This window comes from Myotis yumanensis, unplaced genomic scaffold (assembly GCF_028538775.1).
Source record: "Myotis yumanensis isolate MYYU_CA2020_CCGP unplaced genomic scaffold, mMyoYum1.0.hap1 SCAF_2, whole genome shotgun sequence".
Lineage (NCBI taxonomy): Eukaryota > Metazoa > Chordata > Mammalia > Chiroptera > Vespertilionidae > Myotis > Myotis yumanensis.
In genome coordinates, this window is record NW_027223753.1 from 149434131 (window position 1) to 149456371 (window position 22241).

General features: G+C 36.2%; 1 protein-coding gene across 3 annotated transcripts in view; it reads left to right on the forward strand.

Annotated features, from left to right (window-relative positions):
- NECTIN3 (nectin cell adhesion molecule 3) overlaps positions 1–22241 on the forward strand; it is a 137517-nt gene that overhangs the window by 71774 nt on the left and 43502 nt on the right. For 2 of the 3 annotated variants that reach the window (XM_070406156.1, XM_070406158.1), the window contains exon 6: positions 705–2507. In XM_070406156.1, the coding sequence (XP_070262257.1) occupies positions 705–1282 (578 nt within the window). In that variant the 3' untranslated portion in view covers positions 1283–2507. Of the gene's footprint in view, positions 1–704; positions 2508–12446; positions 12586–15170; positions 15256–22241 lie in introns of those variants that run through there. The other variant, XM_070406157.1, reaches the window with a different exon arrangement.

Below are 22241 nucleotides of genomic sequence, written 5' to 3' on the forward strand. Positions count from 1 at the left end.
ATAATAGCCCATTTGGCTAACACAGTTTAAATATGCTTTTTATTTTTTTAATTATTAAATAATGGCATGTACTGTATATATCCTTTTTAAAAATTGAAGAGTTCTCTTTATTTAAGGAAAATATTTTTGAGAGAATTATTAAATCAACAGCTTATTCTATGACCACTTAACAAGGTTCTATAGTTTTTCATTCTTTTATAAATTAATTCAGATCTTATAAAAATAAACTATTTTAGGTAAAATAGATATTAAGAAAACCTACTTTGATTATTTTCAGTCTTTTTTTATTTCCTTGTGCTACTGGCCAAAAAAAAAAATTACGTTTTATTTATTTGATTTAATTTTTGGTATGATAATTATTAAGCCAGCTATATATATAGGATACTTAAGTAATGCTTTTCCTTTAAAAAACCAAGAAAAAACTCCCAACATTTCTCTGAGTACAATATAATGCTTAAACTTGGAATAGTTTAGGTTTACATTGTATATAATTTTTAACTCCTTTTACTTTATTGGTAATTGTAAGTTTTGTAATTTTTTAAAAATATAGAAATACCATTACATTCTAATCTAAGAATGAAAAACTATTGTTACTATGAATATATATTCATTAGCTGTGCTGTCTTTTCAACTTGCTGCTGAATCAGCCTGCATTGACATTCTTTGCCTTTCTGTGTCTTGTCTATCTTTACTGTTTCCATTAGATCCTCCTACTACTACCACCCTTCAGCCTACAGTTCAGTGGCATCTCTCAACTGCTGACATCGAAGATCTAACAAAAGACGTAAAAAAATTGCCCTTCCCATTGTCAACTTTGGCAACAATTAAGGATGATGCAATTGGCACGATCATTGCTAGTGTAGTGGGTGGGGCTCTCTTCGTAATACTTGTAAGTGTTTTGGGTGGAATATTCTGCTATAGGAGAAGACGGACGTTTCGTGGAGACTACTTTGCCAAGAACTACATTCCACCCTCAGATATGCAAAAAGAATCTCAAATAGATGTCCTTCAACAAGATGAGCTTGATTCTTACCCAGACAGTGTAAAAAAAGAAAACAAAAATCCGGTGAATAATCTAATTCGGAAAGACTATTTAGAAGAGCCTGAAAAAACGCAGTGGAACAATGTAGAAAATCTCAGATTTGAAAGACCAATGGATTATTATGAAGATCTAAAAATGGGAATGAAGTTCGTCAGTGATGAACATTATGACGAAAATGAAGATGATTTAGTTTCACATGTAGATGGTTCCGTAATTTCCAGGAGGGAGTGGTATGTTTAGCAACCACTAAATTTGACTTAACTATGTACAATGTTTCATTCATACTAGTTGATCATTTTCAGATTGTTCATACTTTTTCTTGAGGAAGAATAAGCTTTTACACCTTGATTTTCAAGCTTACTTTTTTATATTCTAATTTGACAGATGCAAATGTAAAATCTGGGTTCAATGTATGTGAGCTGCTTTACAATTTTTTTTTTCAATGCTGTACTACTGTCTCAAGATTTAATTTTTAATGCAGAGTACTTTACTGGTCTGAGGCACACAGGTAAGAAGAAATGTCAACATTAAATGTATGACGTTTTTGGTACACAAATTTAAAAAAAGAAAGGAAACTGCCTTGGTATTGTGTATTAAATGTTTACCTAAGACTATAATCTCAATTATAATGTTTGTTAAACATACCTCTCAAAATTTATCACCACTAAATGATACTACATTTAAATTGACTAATTCAAGAAATGTTTATTTATATTTTTAGTATACAAAAAATATTCAGTCTAATGAAACACCTTTCCTTTCAAGCATTATTTTCTAAGTTTCTCTACAAATGGAATCTTTACCTCTGCATTTTAATGAGCCTTGCCATAATTACTGTAGAATGGCTTTTCAAAGATATTTTGTTGCACTAAAACTGTGGTAGTAAACTCAGTGAACATGATGTGTGGAAGAGCATAATTAGCTGCTCAGTATTTTTGGCCAGAATACATGCAAGAGTAATAAAAACATGCCTTTTAAACATCAGAATTATTACAATATTTTTCATCTCTGGAGGACATTTCTTATGTAGTCATGTGAACATGAAATTTGGTACAGTGTTAGTTTGTTTTGATGCTTTATGTCCTAAATATAAGAATAATAATAAAATATGGTACACAGTTAAAAATAGTACAGAGAGGGCATTTCAGTATATGGATAAACATGGGCAAACTAGCATTGGAATGCCAATTTTAGGAATAAGACGTTTCAGCCAAGAATCTATACAAAGAATTTTCTAGACCATGTTGTTTTAGTCATTTGTATTGCTATTGTTCAAACGGGTAAATATACAGAAAAACATTTAGATAAACTTGGGAACTTGAGATTTAATAAGAAAAATCTGAATTATAAAACCAATCACTAACACTTGCTGATGGATATTGTCAGACCATCTTCCTTTTCCCCCCAAATGTATGTATATGTTTCAAGATTTTTGTTTTTCCAATTAAAACTGGAAACATCATGAGGTTTTTGTTTTGTTTTTGTTACCTAATTCATTAAGTATATTCTTTCCAGAAATGTATCTTGAAAAAAATGTTATATAAATCTTCAAATGTGGATTTTCTTTTGAGGTAATTAAGTTGCTTCTACTGTGGAATCCTATAAAATTGTAATAATGACAACTATTTTGAAGCCCAAAGAATATGGTTTTTGTATTTTTTTTTCTGTTGATGATTCATTTACAAAAGGACTGTATAGAATTGCCTTAGGTGTTTTGCCAGGGAATTGAAGTGGAAGTTAGTAGGAGAATCATAAATTAAATAAATTATTTTGTTAATAAAAAAACAAAGTAGGTACTTTTTTTTTACCATCCCAACTACCGCCCTTTTGATCCTTGTCAAATCTAAAAAAAAAAACGGTTTATACGGCAAAGCTCTAACATGTTCATAGGATTTTACAAGTAGTTAAGGTTTTATTCCAAATGAGTATAACTCAGTTTCCTTTGTTTTAACTCTCAGTATTTTCTGAAAATTAGAAACCTATTTTCCCAAACACTTAGTATAAGGCTATAATGTCCATTAAGGATTCAATCCAGTTCACTGATATCTTGTTAAAAATATCTGATTTTAAATATAACTGATATATAAATATTAAGTCTCTCTGGTCCAACTCATTGGAAGAAAAACTCTTGACAATACTTGGTGATTGAAATGACTTTAAAAAAAAAAAAAAAATCAAGTATCAGCAATGATATAGCCATAGAAAGATGGGTTCTAAATTTTCTTACCATGGATGATATCAATTTGTGGCTTTTTGAACAAATTTTGTCTTTAGAACAATCATTTGCAATGCAATATGAATCAGCAGTCACATTTATAATACTGTATTAATCTCAACTTAAGTATAATCTGAAGGAAATTAGAACTGTATTTCAAAAAATTACTTAGTGCCCTGACCGGTTTGGCTCACTGGATAGAGCATCGGCCTGGGGACTGAAGGGTCCCAGGGTTCGATCAAGGGCATGTACCTTAGTTGCAGGCACATCCCCGGTGGGGGGTGTGCAGGAGGCAGCTGATCGATGCTTCTCCCTCATTGATGTTTCTAACTCTCTATCCCTCTCCCTTCCTCTCTTTAAAAAATCAATAAAATATATTTTTTAAAAAATTACTTAGTGATTACGAACTTCCTTTATATTATGGCTACTGTGCAGTTAGGGTTTTTTGTTTGTTTCTTTTGTTTTTGGCTGGAGAGGATGCAAGGAAAACTGCAAGTGAGTATTTGACATAATTCTGTATCTTTAAACTATTTGGCAAACTAAAATATTCCAAAATTTTAAGAATCTGATACTGGTGCTTAAGGCTTTCTGAAGCATTGCACTGTTGTTGGTTAGAGCTTTGTGTGTGATTACTATACATAGAGACTTGTTTTTAAACATGAGTAGTAGGAAATAAACATTTTTCTTAAATTTTTGAATATCAGTGGTGCATAGACAATTGTTATATATGAAAATTGTACTCAGAAAAAAATGGAAGAATAGTATTTTGGCCATCTTTATATCTATTTATTTCATATTCTTTGAACTGGTTTTTCATTTTTGTATTTAGGTAAGGTTTTTCTTTCACATTGGTTAAAATATTTCCATAGTACAACGGAGATTAATGCAACACTTATCTTTCCTGCCATTCTTTATTAAAATACATCAAAATTTTAATAGGCTAGTGATTACTTCAAAAGTGATGTTTGAGAAGTACTAGTAGTTTAAAGATTTAGTATCTTACCATGTGCCTAAAAGGTTTCTATTTGACAAGTCTAACATTAATTAAAACATTAAGGTTTTTCAATAATAAGTTCTACTTACTGTAAATTATTTCTGATAGTCATATAGTGAAAAGTTTTATAAAGATAACATTGGCTAAATGTTTAGCATAAGGGGCTGTAAGAAATACAATGTATTAGTGCAAAAATGCAGGAAAATGTAGCCATTTGATATGTGAAAACATCTGAATTGAGTTTGATTTTGCTTTTGATGAATACTGCTAAAACAAAGTGTATGAACAAGTAAGAAATTATTATATGTAGAAGTAATTAATGTAAAAGGGAAGAAAGGAAGTACCCCTGTTGAAATTTAATTATAATAGGGGAATGATTCATAGTTCAAATTACTTTTCCTGTTTATTATTTAGAAATGTAACATCTATAAACAAAAAAGCTTCTTTCTCAGATTTTTGGCATATTTGGTTTAGATTGAATTTTAATTTGTACCAATAATTTTTATTTTATTTTTTTGACAAGTTACTTATCCAGTGTTGGCCCCAATAGCCATACAACAATCTTTAAATAAAAAAATGTTTTAAAAATTATTTATAGAGGCATATTTCTATAACAAGCTATGGCTCTTGTATTACCTTCTTTGTCCTTATTATGATATTTGCTGGTGTGTGTGTAACCTAGTTTTTCTTTAATTAATGATATTTTGTGGGATTTAGAAATCTTATTTCGCTTCCAAATAAGAATGTATCAGGTTAAGGATACATTTAAAATTCAGGGAGCATGTAAATTGATATGTTAGCCATTTTAGGGTCTGGCGCCTTAGACCACTCGGCCATCCTGACACGATATGTTAGCCATTTTAAACATTGCTTTTAATTAATCATTTAATTCTCATCTCATGTATATACATCATGAATGTTTTCCACCGTCACAAATTATCTTTATAGCTCTAGCTTTAAGTGTTTTTGCTGTCACTTTGACATAAGTCTAATTATATAGATTGACTTTTAATTTGGAATTAACATATTTAATATGATTTATAAGTTGGCATTTAGTGTTTTTCACTTATCGCTTGTGAGCTACTTTGGTTTGAAATGCCATTGTTCCTAATTGTTTGTAATCACCTTATTTTGTGTCTTTGATGTTTAAAATTATAATTAATTTTTTCTAAGCTTTGTTATTTTAGAGCAAGTTGCTGTTTTTTTTATTTAAATAACATTTTGACTAGATTAAGTTTGGTTTTCCTTTTATTATACCAATAAAAATTCATGCATAAAAAAAATCTTTAGAATAGTATCCACAGTTTACAGCTTTCTGTTTTTCAAAATGCTTTCTGTTTTCTATTATATTCCAGTAAGCTGTACTTTTCTTTTTTAATTGAGTTGTGTAGTGATAAGTTTACATCAAGAACTTGAAACTAAGCATAGCTTACAAAAGCTTTTGATATATGCATATTTTATAAATATATATATATATATATATATATATATATATATATATATATATAATAGCGTTTTTTAGAATTTTTTTAAATTGATTTTCAGAGTAAGGTTAAAGGAGAGAGAGAGGAACATTTATATGAGAGTGGAACACCAATCGGCTGCCTCCTGCACACCTTCTACCAGGGATAGAGCCTGCAACCCGGGCATGTGCCCTGACTAGGAATCAAACTGGCAACCCTTGGGAGCATGGGAGGACACTCAAACGATGGAGCCACATTGACTAGGGTCAGTTCTTGTACCTTGATAATAGTTATGTTCATTTCAATTTAGATCTGTTAACTATCCTTTAACTGTACAGTGTGCTTTGATGTCTGAGTAATTATGTCCATGCTGCTCCCTTTACCTGAAAGTCCCTTTCCTCTCTTTTCCACCCTGGGAAACCAGTCCATATACAAGGTCCTATTCAAATAATAGCTTTATGAAACTTCTTTCCCCTTTAGTATTAATAACTGCTACCATAATCTTGAAGGGTAACTTTTAGCTATCATAACGTCACATTTTATTTTAGCTTTTACCTGCCTTCTCTATATCATTGGTCTTCAAAAGGCTTTTCTGTACCCATTGGTTAAAAATTATTATGTACTCCTAATATGTATAAGTATAAATTATATATGTGCAGTTATAGAAGTTTGCTCTATGCATTATAAAATATTCAAAAATGGAAGTTTTAACATCATAACATACTTTAAAAATATTTGTTTCACTAAAGCAATCATATTGGGAAACAGTGTGTCCTTCATGTTAAAAGTTAACTTATGTTCTCACTAAAACATTTTGATTGTGGTAAACACACACACACAAAACTTCACTTTTTTTTTTTTTTAATCTTGATTTTATACTTTTTGATTCAGTGATTTAAAGTTGTGAACTCAGGTTCAGTATATTTTGATAACTTGGTTTTTAGCTATGATAGTTAAAATGCTACCTTTCAAAAACAAGTAGATTCAGATGGAGGTATATTGTTGGGGACCTCTACAGTTTCATTACAACTGCTGTTCAGAGCTTATCTTCATGTTCAAGATGTTTGGTATTTCCATGTCTTGCTAATCACAATAAACTTAGCCCTCACATTAGTTACTATTCCCGCATAGTGCTGGTTTGGTGTGAGCTTTACTGTTAAGAGTGAACGTAAATTTTTATTTTATTTGGACTCCTAATGTGTTTGATGTTTTGTTTGTTTTTTATTGGTTGACTCATCACAGTTGATTAGATTGCCATGGTTTTACTTCACAATGTAACTGATAAAGTTTGTGTATTACTAGTAAGAGTGACATATTTGCATTGACAGTTTTTGTTTTTTTGTTGTTACTTGTGACTATTATTACTGGATTATCTTCAGTCTGCCAATTCTTTGGAGGAATGACACTCACTAGGAATAAATGCTTACTAATAATATATAACATGGATTAACAGTGATGCCCTCACTTGGTCCATGTATCAGATGGTCACTTCTCACAGGGGCACCCATGTCATTCCCCCTTTACATTTTTCGCTCTTAGTTAATTCTAGATAAGTTATTTGTTCACTCAGTTGAGCTCTCATACATCACAGTTTGGCACAGGATGCTGGCTGTGCTAAGAGGGAACAATTAAGTGAAGGTGTAACTGTCTACTTGATTTCATTCTGGAACTCCACACACAACATATGAATCCGTGTGACAGGTGAACACCTGACACATGGACCAATTGGAACTACCAGTGCCCATGAATACTAGAACAACATTTATTTTTATTAAATACCCTCTCTCCTCTCCTATTTTTTTTTAGATAAGTGATAATTTCTACACTTCATTGGAAAATATATTAATGGATTGTGTGGCCCCACTTAGGGGATTTTGTGCTGTATTATGACGACAGAAACTATGTAAAACTCATCCTTGCTGTCCTAGCACTTAGTGTAAGACCTGACACAGATTACTATAGGTAATTTGTTGAATGAGTGACTGAGACTGACCTGACTCAAGTAGAGGACCATTATTAAAACATAGATAAATATTGGCTGGATATAGATATTTAGATGTCATATTGAAAAGATAAGTATTAAAAGAGGCTATTAAAAATAAAAGGATGGGGTTATTTATGCAGAAAAAATGGCAATACAGTGACATACTATACTATGGAAGCAAATAAAAGGTGGGAAGATAAGTTTATAGGTATCACATTGACCTGTTAGTCATGATGGTATCGCTGAAATTTTGATGAAAGGAATCAAGAGAGAAAAGAAACAAAACGTAAATGTTTTATTTAATTGTTTGGACTGGGTATTGGAATGTACCAGTAAGTGAAAAGGGGCTTTTAAATGTTTTTAGAAAATTACTGTAAACATGTATTTCCATGTATAGAATAGTATTTTTAAAAATATTGTCATGCCTCAGTTTCAGATGTAAGGTGAGTGTGTGTTTGAATAGCTTTCAGATATTTTATTTGTAATAAAGACAATATTAGTTTATTATCTACAATGTATGTATTTTTTGCAAAAAGTAATGAAAGTTATTTCTTATTTTTTTCAGTCTGATTTGTAACTGATTTTTGAACATTTTTTTTTCTCATAAGACATATGCATGATATCTTTAATTATGAGTGGTACACTTAAGTTGTTTTGGGGAATGTTATTTTTCTGGTTTTGGAAGTGAGTTCTCAATGTATTTGAGTTCATATAACTGCTGTGAGGACAAGAAACTGTTGTTTAGAGAGATACATGCACCAGTCCTTTAAATTTTAGTGTTCTCTTTTCTGCTGCTTATCAGCACAGGCTCAGATTTAGTAGATCATCTCCGCAGGTGATGGTAATGTTACTTCATGTCAGTAAACTTGCTTAATGTTTTCAAAGTTCACATTTTTATACAGTTGGTTATTTAATTGTTTTCTCAATGTAGTCCTTTTTGTTGAATATAAAGTCTATACAGGTTATGTGGGCAGGGATATAGGGGAGGCAGAGCTGGGGCTAAATTCTAAATTTTCACCAAAATTCTTTGACTTTAATGCAAATATTTCAGCTCTTTGCACTTCATACTAGTGTTCATCATCTGTTAATGCCCTTAAATATATTTTTTCTTCTTTTTTTTGTCAATTAGAAGAAGAAAAACTGGAAATATGAAACATACCCCATATATATGTTTAACAGTTGATTTACCTATATAGAGCAGATTATCTAATTGGTAAAGAGACAGCTTTCATTCCAGTTGTGCTGTTCAGTACTTTCCAGCCTCTGATCCTCTGAAGAGGTGTGCAAATAAGAGAGGATAAATATAAATAAATAGTGGATAGAACCAGGTGAAATAAATACACCCAAATTAAGATAAAAGGAAGTGTCATGGTATGCAAACAGTCAACCCTCAGTTAAGGAATGTAAGAGCTATAAATTGTAAGACTAATTGGACAGGTATACTACCTTAAGTAGACCATAATTTAAATGTTTAGAAAATTGTATCTTATTTGGATTTTAGAATTCAGGATATTAAAAATAGTATATATTCAGAGTCAGGAATTACTTTAGGATATTAAAAGTCTGATTTTGTTTTAGTACTTACAAAGCACTAACAAATTTAATATTGCTAAGACTAAATGAAAACCTTTTTTTTGAGGTGTGAGGTTTGATGAATTTATAATCTGTGCATTCAAAATCTTACTTTGGACTAATTATATAAAATAATAACCTGAGTTTTTCAAACATAATTTCAGAAGTATTACTATAAATATAGTATCAACTTTGACATTATCAGCAAAACAATATTCATTTTAATTCCGTATACTTGGACAAAATATCATCGGGCTACTTTCTTCCTTAGCAAAAGAAAAATTTCCATTAACAGGAAATCTTTAGAATAACTAGTGTGAAATAGGTAACAAGCATACTTGACACATTGAGATTTTTTTATTTGTGCCAATGCCAAGACATATGGCCTCGGTCAAATAAGCTTGATCACGTAACCTTAATTGGTTTCAATTGGCCTACTGTTAAAGACTGAATACAAAGCTATAATTTCATGGTGGGAAAAGTGATAGTGTAGAATAGATTACCCCTCTAAGTCATCCCAAATTTCTCACCTTTGCAAGACCAGAGTAATATTTAACTGGCCTAGGTTTCAAATCTTTTTCTCATCTAGCACTTATTCAAATGGAGATATAGTAGGTTGTAGAGAAATGAGCAACAAAAGGAAGATAAGCTAGGCATGTAGTGGTAAATGAGGGTAACATCCTGAATGACAGCCAGTTATATTATTTAAAACTAGAGACCTGGTGCACAAAAATTTGTGCACTCGGGTGGGGGGGATGTCCCTTAGCCCGGCTTGTGCCCTCTAGTAGTCTGGGACCCCTCAGGGGATGTCCACCTGCTGCCTTAGGCCCGCTTCCCAGGGGACCGGGCCTAAGCTGGCAGTCAGACATCCCTCTGGCAGCCCAGGAGCCCTCAGGGGATGTCCGCTTGCCAGCAGGGAGCAGGCCTAAGCTGCAGTTGGACATCCTTAGCACTGCTGAGGAGGTGGGGGAGGCTCCCACCACCACCACTGTGGTGGCAGCCATCAGCCTGGCTTGTGGCTGAGCAGAGCTCCCCCTGTGGGAGCACACTGACCACCAAGGGGCAGTTCCTGCATTGAGTGTCTGCCCCCTGGGGATCAGTATGTGTCATAGTGACCAGTCATTCCCAGTTGTTCTGCTGTTAGGGTCAATTTGCATATTACCCTTTCATTATATAGGACTAGAGCCTGGTGCCCAGATTTGTGCACCAGTGGGGTCCCTTGTACCGGTGCATGATCAGGGCCAGGGAGGGACTGCAGGAGGTTTCCAGGGCATGTCCAGCCCATCTTGCCCAGTCCCTGGTGGTCAGTGTGCGATATAGTGACTGCTCGAATGAACAGTCAGACACTTAGCATATTAGGCTTTTATTATATAGGATAATTGTATGTTTTACTATTGTTAGATTATATTCAATGTTTAGAAGGTGATTGAAATGGGTTACTTGGCACTCACTGGTTTAAGATTTTTATTCTAGAATGAAATTAATAAAGTGACCAATTAAACCCAGACTTTTTTAGTTCAGTAAAGAAGTTTTTACAATTGGAAAGAAAGCATTTCTTTTTTTTTTTTTTAAGCAATCTAAAGCACCACATGACACATTTTAATAAAAAACAGTTGGAAAATATTTCTAAATATTTATTTATATGGACTACTATGGTAAGTAGGTGAAACATATTTCAAAATTGTTAGTGTTTTAATTCTGGTTAAATTTGCCATATCTGGATCCCAAAAGTAATTTCAATTATTTAAGAGTATTTGTGAATGTCAGTTTAAAACTAAGAGCTCTTCATTATCAAGTAGGGGATCCAGAAAGAGCATCTACAGTAGATGCTACAAAAAAACATTCTCTCACAACAAGAACTTAAGGATAGAGGCTTCCATCCTACTCCAACCTCATTTTATTTTATTCTGTATTCTTTACTACTTATGGATTTAATGATCTTGGGCAAAATATTTAACTTTGGAACTGCAGTGTCTGCATTTATAAAATGTTAAATATCTTTTTAGTTAGATAAAACAAAATATGCATATTGAAGGTACTTTGTAACAAAATTTAATTGTTGGATTTAATGTGGCTAAAATTGTCAAAATAATACACATTAAGAATCGGTGGTTTTGTCACCATAATACTTATATTTGAAACAATATGTAGTAATTTTAGTAATTTTTCTTATTTGGGAGTTAATAAAATAGTGTGACTTGATTTTTAGGAATTATGTGAAATTCTAACCATTAAATACTATGTTTTAAAAATCCTAAGTTGGTGGTGAAGGCTGGGGAAGAAAAATTGGTATTCAGAAATGTTAGAGTGTATCTGTAGTAAGGAGACAGGGATGAATTTTCATTTAATGTTGTAATAGAGATACTATCTTAAGTTTACTTTTTATTAAATGTGCATTTATCAAGGGAAATTATAACAGTACTATTTTAATAATATTTCTTATTTTTAAAATGTTTAAGTTTTACAATGTGACTTTTTGCCTATTTTAAATAAGTGGGATTTTTTTGTTGATGTTTTGCCCCTTCTTGAAGGCTTTTGGTTCCTTTAATAGGATATCTTTATATTTAAATAGAATAAAGATGGTGCCTGGCCAGCATTGCTCAGTAGATAGAGCGTTGACCTACAGACTGAAGGGTCCCAAGTTTGATTCCGGTCAAGGGCACATGCCTGGGTTATGGGCTCGATCCCCAGTAGGGGGCGTGTAGGAGGCAGCTGATCAATGATTCTCTCTCATCATTGATGTTTCTATCTCCCTCTCCCTCTCTGAAATCAATAAACACATTTTTAAAAAAGAATAGAGATAGTAAATGTCTATATTGTTGGTTAACAATACTGAACTTTTTTGTTTTAGCACCTTTTAAAGTCAGAACTTACAAATTTTCATCCTTTTCTCCTCCAGATAGTCTTGGCCCATAGAGAATAGATGCACTTGTTGAGATGTGACTGAGTTATTCTTTTCATTACTCGAGAAAAGCAAAGCTGGACTGCTAAGGTGTTATCTTGAGAGCAAGAAGGGTGTTAGTATAATGCTACAAAAGAATCAAGTTTGGGATCCTCTGAGCTTGCTGTTGAATGATATACTTCAATCACATAGTCCTTGCACATTGTAAAATTAGGATACGCAAATTTAAGAACTCTAAAATTGTTTGAAAAGCCAAATTTTTATTACTTTGCAGATGTTCCGTTTAAGCCCACCTCTTCCATAGCCGTAGCTGGAGCTGTAATTGGAGCTGTCCTTGCCCTTCTCATCATTGCTGTCTTTGTGACTGTGCTGCTGACTCCTCGAAAAAAGAGACCATCCTATCTTGACAAAGTGTAGGTAACTTTTTTGCCTGTTTTCAGCTGTGAATATTTGGTATGTGTCAGTATTTACCTTTATAGCTACTCATATGGAAAGTGACAGGGATGAAAGTGCATAAAGGTATTGTTAGATCTTTGTGTGATGACCAGGGTTTCATCAGAATGTCTCAAATTACATCTCAGTAAATAAAATGTCAAGGGGCTGCTGGAGACAAGTATATTAGACATCTTTTTCACCTACACTACGTTAGACACCTTTCCACATGGTAACATAATGGCACTCTATGTTGTCCTGCCTTCTGAATAAAAATGTAGCTCTTAATGAAGTAGTTGAAAGACAGATATAAAAAAAAATCTTAGAAGTTTAATTGCTTCTTTAGATTATATATGCCTGTCTTATGTATAAATATGATTTAACTTTCAACTGACAGTAGTTAAACACATCTAATTTTAAAACTTTTATCCTTAAAGAATTTTTGTTTTGGTGAATTATAAAATGGGCATTTTTTTATTTAAAGGGAAAGCAGTGGTTTTGGCCTAATCATTGAGATAGAATTATAAAGCAGAAGTTGCACTTTGCTGTAGAATCAAAAGACTATGTCTCCTGGCCAGTGTGGTGCAGTGGTTGAGCATCAACCTATCAACCAAGAGGTCACCAGTTTGATCACCTGGTCAGGTCACATGCCTGGGTTGTGGGCTTGATCCTAATAGGGGGCTGCAGGAGGCAGCAAATTGATGTTTCTCTCTCGTTGATGTTTCTAACTCTGTCCCTATCCCTTCCTCTCTTTCTAAAATCAATTAAAAACATTTATTTAAAATTAAAATACTAATGTTCCAATTCATGTAATTCCATCAACAGCTTTGTTGCTTCATCTGTGAAATGAGAATTACTTGTCCTACTTACCTCACCTGGTTGTGATCAGAGAATAAAATAATGTTTATAGACTGAAGTTCTACACAGATGGCATTATTTCTTGTGTGTTTTTACAGTTTTTATATTAGGACATAGGCTGGCTCTCAAAGAATAGATTTCTTATTTTTATAAATGTTTTGCATATGCCTCTGATCTGGCATAGTTATAGCACTGATCTTTTTGTTTTGAAGACACCTAGGAGTTAGTCTCAGCTTTATCATGATCAAATTAGTGGCATGAACATGAATAACTCACATGACCTCCATGAGCTTCAGTTTTCTCACCTAAATGACCTATGACATCTTGGAGCTATAAATTTGCTGATATTTTTGTTAGATGAAAGGAAGTAATTAATTTAGATAAAAGGACCGTAAAATACTCTTTCAGTGCAATACCTGTAAGATGAGTTTTATAATATTTCAAATGACTAGGGTGTGTGTGGTTAACTTCATCTTAGTTCTCCAATTATCTCAGGATTTTCTATAATTTCAAAAACAAAATTTACTAATAGACTAGTAAATCCATGTAACCATTTTATTATTTGAATTCTGTTCATTTAAAATATTTCATGCCCTCATTGAGAAGTTTATTAGACTGCAATTTTAATTACTTTGGCCTCTATACTTTTTCATTCTCTTTATCCTTTAATATAGGTGACATTCTTGTTTGATTTACTAATTATGAGTACTGAAAATTATTTAACTGTGATCTTCAAGAATATGAGAATATATAAAAATTACCTTCTAAAATGCAGAAAGCTACAAGATATACAGTGGGGCCTTGACTTACGAGTGTCCCGACTAATGAGTTTTTTCGAGATACGAGCGGTCTCTCGGCCGATTTTTTGCTTTGAGTTGCGAGCTAAAATTCGGGTTACGTACGAGCCAGCTTCAGATACCCCACCGCTAGTTGGCGCAGCGAACGTCACAGTGATTTGACATCTGAGTAATTTGAGTTACGAGCTCCGTCACGGAACGAATTAAACTCGTAAGTCAAGGCCCCACTGTATTTAATTTTATTGTAATTTAACAGTGTTTACTATTTTTTTTTAATAGATTAGGTCATTTTGGCAAAAGAAATGACCTAAGGTCCCCTAAGGTGCCTTTGTTTATTTCAGGTTGCAAGGTTTATAATGGTCTGTAGATTGAAAATATTAATTTGATTTGTGAATATTCTAAGAGTGGCCATGCTTTTAAAAATTAGTTTTGGAAATATTTCCAAATACAATCTAAACGTTTTTTTCATTATAATTTTAAAATATAGTCTTTTAAATCACTTTTATGACACTTTAGGGGCAAGTACCTTCCATTACATACATGTTTTACAATCTTTAAAATGTTGGTAGGTATGTAGATGTAAAAATATGCAATACATAAATAAATTGGCCATGTACTATATTGCTTGCTTAGTAATAATTTGAAGAAATGTTTCTATTTGAGTTGCTTTTAAAATATACATCTATTAGATTGTCTTAAGCGTTGAAACCTTTAAAAGTAGTTTATTTTCCATCTATGATAGGTTAGTGGAAATAAAAGAGCAAACTAAATATATAATGTACAGTGATATATAAATGTTAGAATGAGGAAAATATCTTCAAAAATTAAGAGAACCTAGATTGTTTTTCCCCTTATCTTTTTTTATTTTTTTCTAAATGTGGCAGTCACATTTTTTAACCTTTCTAATGCAGGATTGACCTTCCACCCACACATAAACCACCGCCTGTGTATGAAAAAAGATCCCCCCCTTTGCCTCAAAAAGACCTTCTATATCAGGTAAGTGTTCACGAGTGCACTTAAAATGAAATAAAATAAAAGGTACTAATCAGTATATACCATTTGTTTCAAAATATTATCTAGTCATGGTATATTAAACATTGCACCTGCAATGGATAACAACATTGGGCTTTGGGAATCAGAGACCATTTAGGAATATTGTGACTTTGTCCTCATCTATAAAATTAAGCAGATGAAAAGCGTAATTGTTTATTTTTCTCTTCTAGCTGTAAAACATTCTTTAAAATATTGCTAATTGTAGACTAGTTGCTATCATTCTGCCTAGAAGAGTCAGAACTTGAGTTGGAGATGAAATAACTTAATACTATAAAGTTTTTAAGAAAAATTTAGGCTAAACTCATTATCCATCAGCAAGATAATTTATGATTCATGCATTATAATGTCATATATTTCTGTATGTCTGTGTTTTAAGTAATGTTGTGACATCAAAATATAAATTACATAGAACTGTTTTCTGGTTACTAAGAAATCAATATATAAGTGTGTAATTACTATCTAATTAGTTTCATGCCAGGATAGCATGTTGTAATAATGTCTTCTAATGTTCCACTTCACTAGACAACGTGTCAACTTCAAACTAATTCCTACTTGAAGGCATTATCCCTCAGAACTAGGACTAGTGACCTAATAAGCCAGGCCATGCTCCCAAATGTTCTGCCCATCAGTGTTTTTCTACCACTGAGAAACCACAGCAGGAAGCAGTTTCTCACTACCCACATTTGTCTGTCCTGCTTAACCATTTCTTTTGTGGTGATAGTGCCAAATTCATCCCTGACAATTTTCGTTCTAAATATGTTAGTCAGGAGAAGGAGGCCTGATATTGTGAATAGTTCCTTGAATGGGAATATTTCTGTATTGCTGAGATATGCATGGAGACACACCTAAGTATGAGGGAAATAAAAAGGAATGTCTTGCATGTAGTCAAAAAGCCATTCAAAAGTAGCACCAGCTTGTCAGGATTTTAGATGATAATACTACAAAAGTGAAACTTCATTTAAGAAACAGATACTAACTCATGACATTAAAATGTATTTTACCTTTTTATTATGTTGTATTTTCTTAACATTATTTATTTAATACTTAAGTATATTCTTGGTACCAAAACAATCAAATACTACAGAAATCTATAAACTGTGAAAGTCCTCCTTTATCTATCCATCCCCTAATAGATAATTTCCTTCCTCAGAGATCACCATTGTGATCTCAGACTTTTTCCACAAATTTACTTTCATGCATCTACCGTTTATATTTAAATCTACAAATATTCTTTAAAAAACATAAATGTAGTCATACAATACATATTGTTCTAGAAATTGTTTTTCCCATTCTGTTACAGACCAATGTTTTTCAGAGTGGCCAATGTTACCACCTATATTAGAATCCTTTGGGTTATTAAAAATGATTTTTTTAACAATTTCAGGCTTACTAAATCAGAATCTCTGGGCTGGAGGCAGTGCACATTTTACCTAGCACATCAGGTGAATTTTAAATGCACATTCAAGCTTGAGATATATTGCTGCCTCTGTATCCATTTTAATGGCTGAAGTAGTATTCCATCATGTTGACATACCACAAATTACCTACCTATTTTCCTAGGTTGTTTCCAATATTTTTCCATAACTATAATTGTTGCAGTAAGGATGCTTCTATATACTTTATAGTACACATGTGTTCATAAAATTATGCAAAGAAATAGAGTTGCTGTGAATTTTTAACATGTAAATAGGTGCCACAGTGCTGGCCAAACTAGCTATAACAATTTATATTCCCACTAGAGGCCTGGTGCATGAAGTCATGCATGGGTGGGGGTCCTAGGCCTGGCGGGTTATCAGGGCCGATTGGGGCCAGGATCGGGGCTGGGCTGATCAGGGCCTGCCAGCTGAGGGGAGGGACAAGGGGGAGGGACCACAGGAGGTTGGCCAGCCAGGGGGAGGGACCATGGAAGGTTGACCAGCTGTCCAGGAGGAGGGACTGGCCAGGGGGAGGAACCGTGGGAGGTTGGCTGTGGGAGCGCACTGACCACCAGAGGGTAGCTCCTACATCAGTGATGGTGAACCTATTGAGCTCAGTGTGTCAGCATTTTGAAAAACCCTAACTTAACTCTGGTGCCGTGTCACATATGGAAATTTTTTGATATTTGCAACCATAGTAAAACAAAGATTTACATTTTTGATATTTATTTTATATATTTAAATGCCATTTAACAAAGAAAAATCAACCAAAACAATGAGTTCGCGTGTCACCTCTGACACGCGTGTCATAGGTTCGCCATCACTGTCCTACATTGAGCATCTACCCCCTGGTGATCAGTGCGTGTCATAGCGACTGGTCAACTGATTGTTCTGGTTGTTCAGTCGTAATGGTCACTTAGGCTTTTATATATATAGATAAATAGTGCAGTAGTCCCCTTATTCATGGTTTCTGTTACCCAGGGTAAGCACATTCTAAAAATATTTAATGGAAAATTCCAGAAATAAACAATTCATAAGTTTTAAATAGTGTGTCTTTCTGAGTATGGTGATGAAATCTCATCTCGCCTTTGCTTCACCTGGGACATGAATTATTTCTTTGTCCAGTGTATCAACTCTGTAAAAGGTACTTGTCCATTAGCCACTTATTGTACTTAATAATTACAATATATTGTTATAATTATTTTATTATTAGTTATTGTTGTTAATTTCTTACTGTGCCTAATTGATAAAGTAAACTTTATCATAGATATGTGTGTATAGGAAAGATATATAGTATGTTTAGGTTGTGGTACTATCCGTGGTTTCAGGCATCCACTTGATATGGGGGTCTTTAAACATATGCCCCATGGAAAAGGGATGATTATGTATCTTAAAACACATTTCCTTCTCTAATAGTATTCCCCATGATAAGGGGGGAAATGGGTTTTATGTATACTAAAATCCATTTCCCTCTGTAGAACATTTTTGTTTGCCAGTTTGATAAAACTGGAAAAATAGCTCATTTAAAAGCTGTGTAGATTACTTGATAAAGTTTTATAATTGATTGCCTATTTGTTGTTCTGTAACCTACCTATTTGCTTAATTTTTAAAAATTTCAGTTACTTTTTGAATTTCGTTTGTTAATTTTTTAGCAACTTTTTGGTATGGACAATAATCTTTTGGTCTTATATTCATTTCTTATTTTTCAATGTATACAAAATTTCTACAGTGCGTATTCTAGAATATTCTTACCCCAGAGACTACATTTTAGTATATTTAAGGTCAATACGTCTAATATCATGTATCAAATATGAATATATCTTGTATGAAAAATGGAACAAGAGACTCTCTACAAATATTCCAAAGTGATGGCAGTGACTATCTTTGTATTAGATTTTTAAGTGAATATCACGTTTTATGTTATATTTTTCTATAGTTTCTGAGTTTTCTATAGTGCTTTTTCTCCTCTCTGTCAGTGGCTTTTTAGCATAGGAAAATACAGATCTCTTGAGAACCTGAATTACTGGACTGGAATGTTTAATCAGTCAGACTGGAGTTATGGCAGTACTTAAGCACAATTTACTGTCTGGAAAAATTATGATTTTCCCCCCAATAATTCACTGTCATATATCACATTCCTTAGTACATTTTTGTAAATGTTCATGGCATAGTATTATGAAGGAAGATTGTTTCTACTTATTTTATTTTGAGTAGATAATACATACAGAACAATTTAAAAGAGTAGTTTCTAATGTATCACTCCCATTTCCATTCCTATTTACCCTACCCAAACCACCTCCTACAAAAAAACCACTTTTTATAGAGTTCTTGTTGGTCTTATTATGGTCTATTTAAGCATAGACAAGGGAACACACACACACACACACACACACACACACACACACATCTTTCCAACACATCAACTGCCATTTTCCAATAATATTTTTGAGTGAAATTTCTTGTGTTAATTATCATCGATGATCTGGTTTTTCCCCAGGATATGAATATTTTAACATGTTTCCAGATACTACCAGTAGTTACCCGTTTGGGTGTCAGGAAGAAGGGAAGGAGGAAGGAAAATGATAGAAGAGTTAACATTTTTCTTCCAAATTACAGGAAAATATATGACTGAGTGGATTCTTCAAGTAAATGGGTATTGCTAGCATTGATTAGCAAAAAGGTTTTATCTTGCATGTTGCCTCCAGTTAATAGGCAATGGCAATTAATAAGTCAAGTAGTCAAAGAATTGTGGGGCCTTATTCTGTGAGCAAGAAAGCTTGGATGAAATAGTGGTTTAAAAAGTAACTAGAGGCCCAGTGCATGAAATTTGTGCACACGAGGGCATCGTTCAGCCCGGGCTGCACCCTCTTGCTGTCTGGGAGCCCTCTGGGGGATATCCGACTGCCGCGAAGGAGGGAGAGGCTTCCCCCACCTCTGCTGCACTTGCCAGCCACAAGCCCGGCTTCTGGCTGAACAGTGCTCCTCCTGTGGGAGCGCACTGGCCACCAGGAGGCAGCTCCTGCATTGAGCGTCTGCCCCCTGGTGGTCAGTGTGCATCATAGCAACTGATCGTTCTGCTGTTGGGTGGATTTGCATATTAGCCTTTTATTATATAGGACTAGAGGCCCAGTGCACAAAAATTTGTGCACTCGGGGGGGGGGGGTGGAAGGGGGGTCCCCCAGCCTGGCCTATGCCCTCTTGCAGTCTGGGACCCCTCGGGAGATAACGACCTGCTGGCTTAGGCCTGCTCCCGGGTGGCAGAGGGCAGGCCCAATCCCTAAGTGCAGCCCCTGGTCAGGCTCAGAGCAGGGCCGATTGGGGAGTTGGGGCACCGCCCCCTGTCATGCACAGAGGAGGGCGGATCGGGAGGTTGCGATGCCACCTCAGTCACGCTCAGGGTAGGGCCGATTGGGGGGTTGGAGCACCGCCCCCTGTCACACACAGAGCAGAGTGGATCAGGGGCTTGGGGCGCTGCACCCTGTCACACTCAGGGCAGGGCCAATGGGGAGGTTATGGCTCTACCCTGTCACACACAGAGCAGGGCCTGTGGGGGGGGTTGGGGCGCCACACCCTGTCATACACAGAGCAGGGCCGATCAGGGGGTTGGTGCGCTGCACCCTGTCAAACACAGACCTGCAGGGCAATCAGGGGATTGGGGAGCTCCCCCCTATCAGGCACAGAGTAGGGTTGATCAGGGGGTTGGGCGCCTTCCCCTGTCACGAACAGAGCAGGGCGGATAGGGAGGTTGTGGCCCCGCCACCTGTCACACACAGAGCCGCAGGGCGATCAGGGGGTTTGGGCGCTGCCCCCTGTCACACTGATCCCGGTGCTGGGAGGCATATTACCCTTTTACTATATAGGATAGAGGCCTGGTGCATGGGTAGGGGCTGGCTGGTTTGCCCTGAAGGGTGTCCTGGATCAGGGTGGGGGTCCCCACTGTGGTGCCTGGCCAGTCTGGGTGAGGGGCTGAAGGCTGTTTTCCGGAAGCGGGTGACTGAAGCTCCCAACCGCTCCTTTTTTTCTTTTTCTTTTTTTTTATTCTGGGTCAGCTTTAGCTCTGAGGCCTTGGCTGCTGAAAACATCAACACAATGTTGCAGTCTGGCTGGCTTTCAGTCCGGCTGGTTTCTGGGGTTTTGTTTAGCTTCTTATTTGCAACATAGTATATAGTTGCTTAGACTTGCAGCTGAGAGGCCGGCAAGTTAGGCGGGAACGTTGGAGTCTGCAGTCACTGAAGCAAGCAAGTCTCCCTGCTCGCTTCAGTGCATGGCTGCCGGCCGCCATCTTGGCTGACAGTTAATTTGCATAAGGATATGCTGATTAGCCAATGGGAAGGGTAGCGGTCGTATGCCAATTACCATGTTTCTCTTTTATTAGTGTAGATAATATTGAAATAACATATTCAAATGAACTATAGATGCAACATTTGAAGTATAAAAGATTGGTATTTTTACTAAATCAAAGCTCTGACTAATCCTATATGATAAAAGCCCAGCTACCGAAACGGCAGAATGACCAGAACAACCAGAGACCAGAATGACGGTGGCACCTTGCCCCAGCCAGCCCTGCCCCCCAGCAGGGACCCCCACCAGGATCAGGGGCCTGGCCGGCCTGCAAACTGCCTGCGGCCCCTCACCCTGGCTGGCCCCACCCCCCAGCAGGGACCCCACCCCATTCAGGGGTGTGGCCAGCCAGAAAACCGCCCACGACCCCTTGCCCTGGGGACCCCACCCTGATTGGGGGTGTGATCAGCCAGCAAATTGCCCACAGCCCCTTGCCTGGGCAGCCCTGCTCCCCAGTGGGTACTCCTATCCTGATCAGGGGTGTGGTCAGCCTACAAACCGCCCTCACCCCAGCTGGCCCCGCCCCGCAGCAGGGACCCCCACCCCACAGATTCCTCCATCAGGGCACTGGGCCTCTATTCCTATATAATTAAAGGGTAATATGCAAATTGACCCTAACACCAAAACAACCAGAATGACTGCTCCACCAGTCACAATGAGGCACACTGACCACCTCTTGGTCTCTTTCCTTGGCCGGCAGGCTCCAATTGCCCAATGGCCAACAGGGAACTGGGGTGGGTGGTGGTGGGGGACGGGGCCAGCGAGCAGGTGGAATGGCCAACCTTTGGTCCCTTTGTCTGGCCATCAGGCTCTTATCGCCCAATGGTGAGCAGGGAAACGGGAGTGGGTGGCGGTGTGGGGTGGGGCCAGCTGTAGGCAGCTAGGGAAGATGGCCCTGATCGCAGGCCAGGCCTAGGGACCATACCTGTGCACGAATTTCATGGGCCAGGCCCCTAGTGTGTATATTTAAAAGCCAAGCGACCTGAATGTTGGAACGACCAGAACAACTGGTTGCTATGACACGCACTGCGGCCGGCCAACCGGCCTGCAGCCCCTCCACCCGGCCCCTGATTGGCACCCCTCCCCCCAGCCAGCCCTGCCCCTAATTACTCCCCCACCCCGATCGGGGTCGGGGCCGGCCGGCCAACCTCCCACATCCCCTCCCCCCACTGT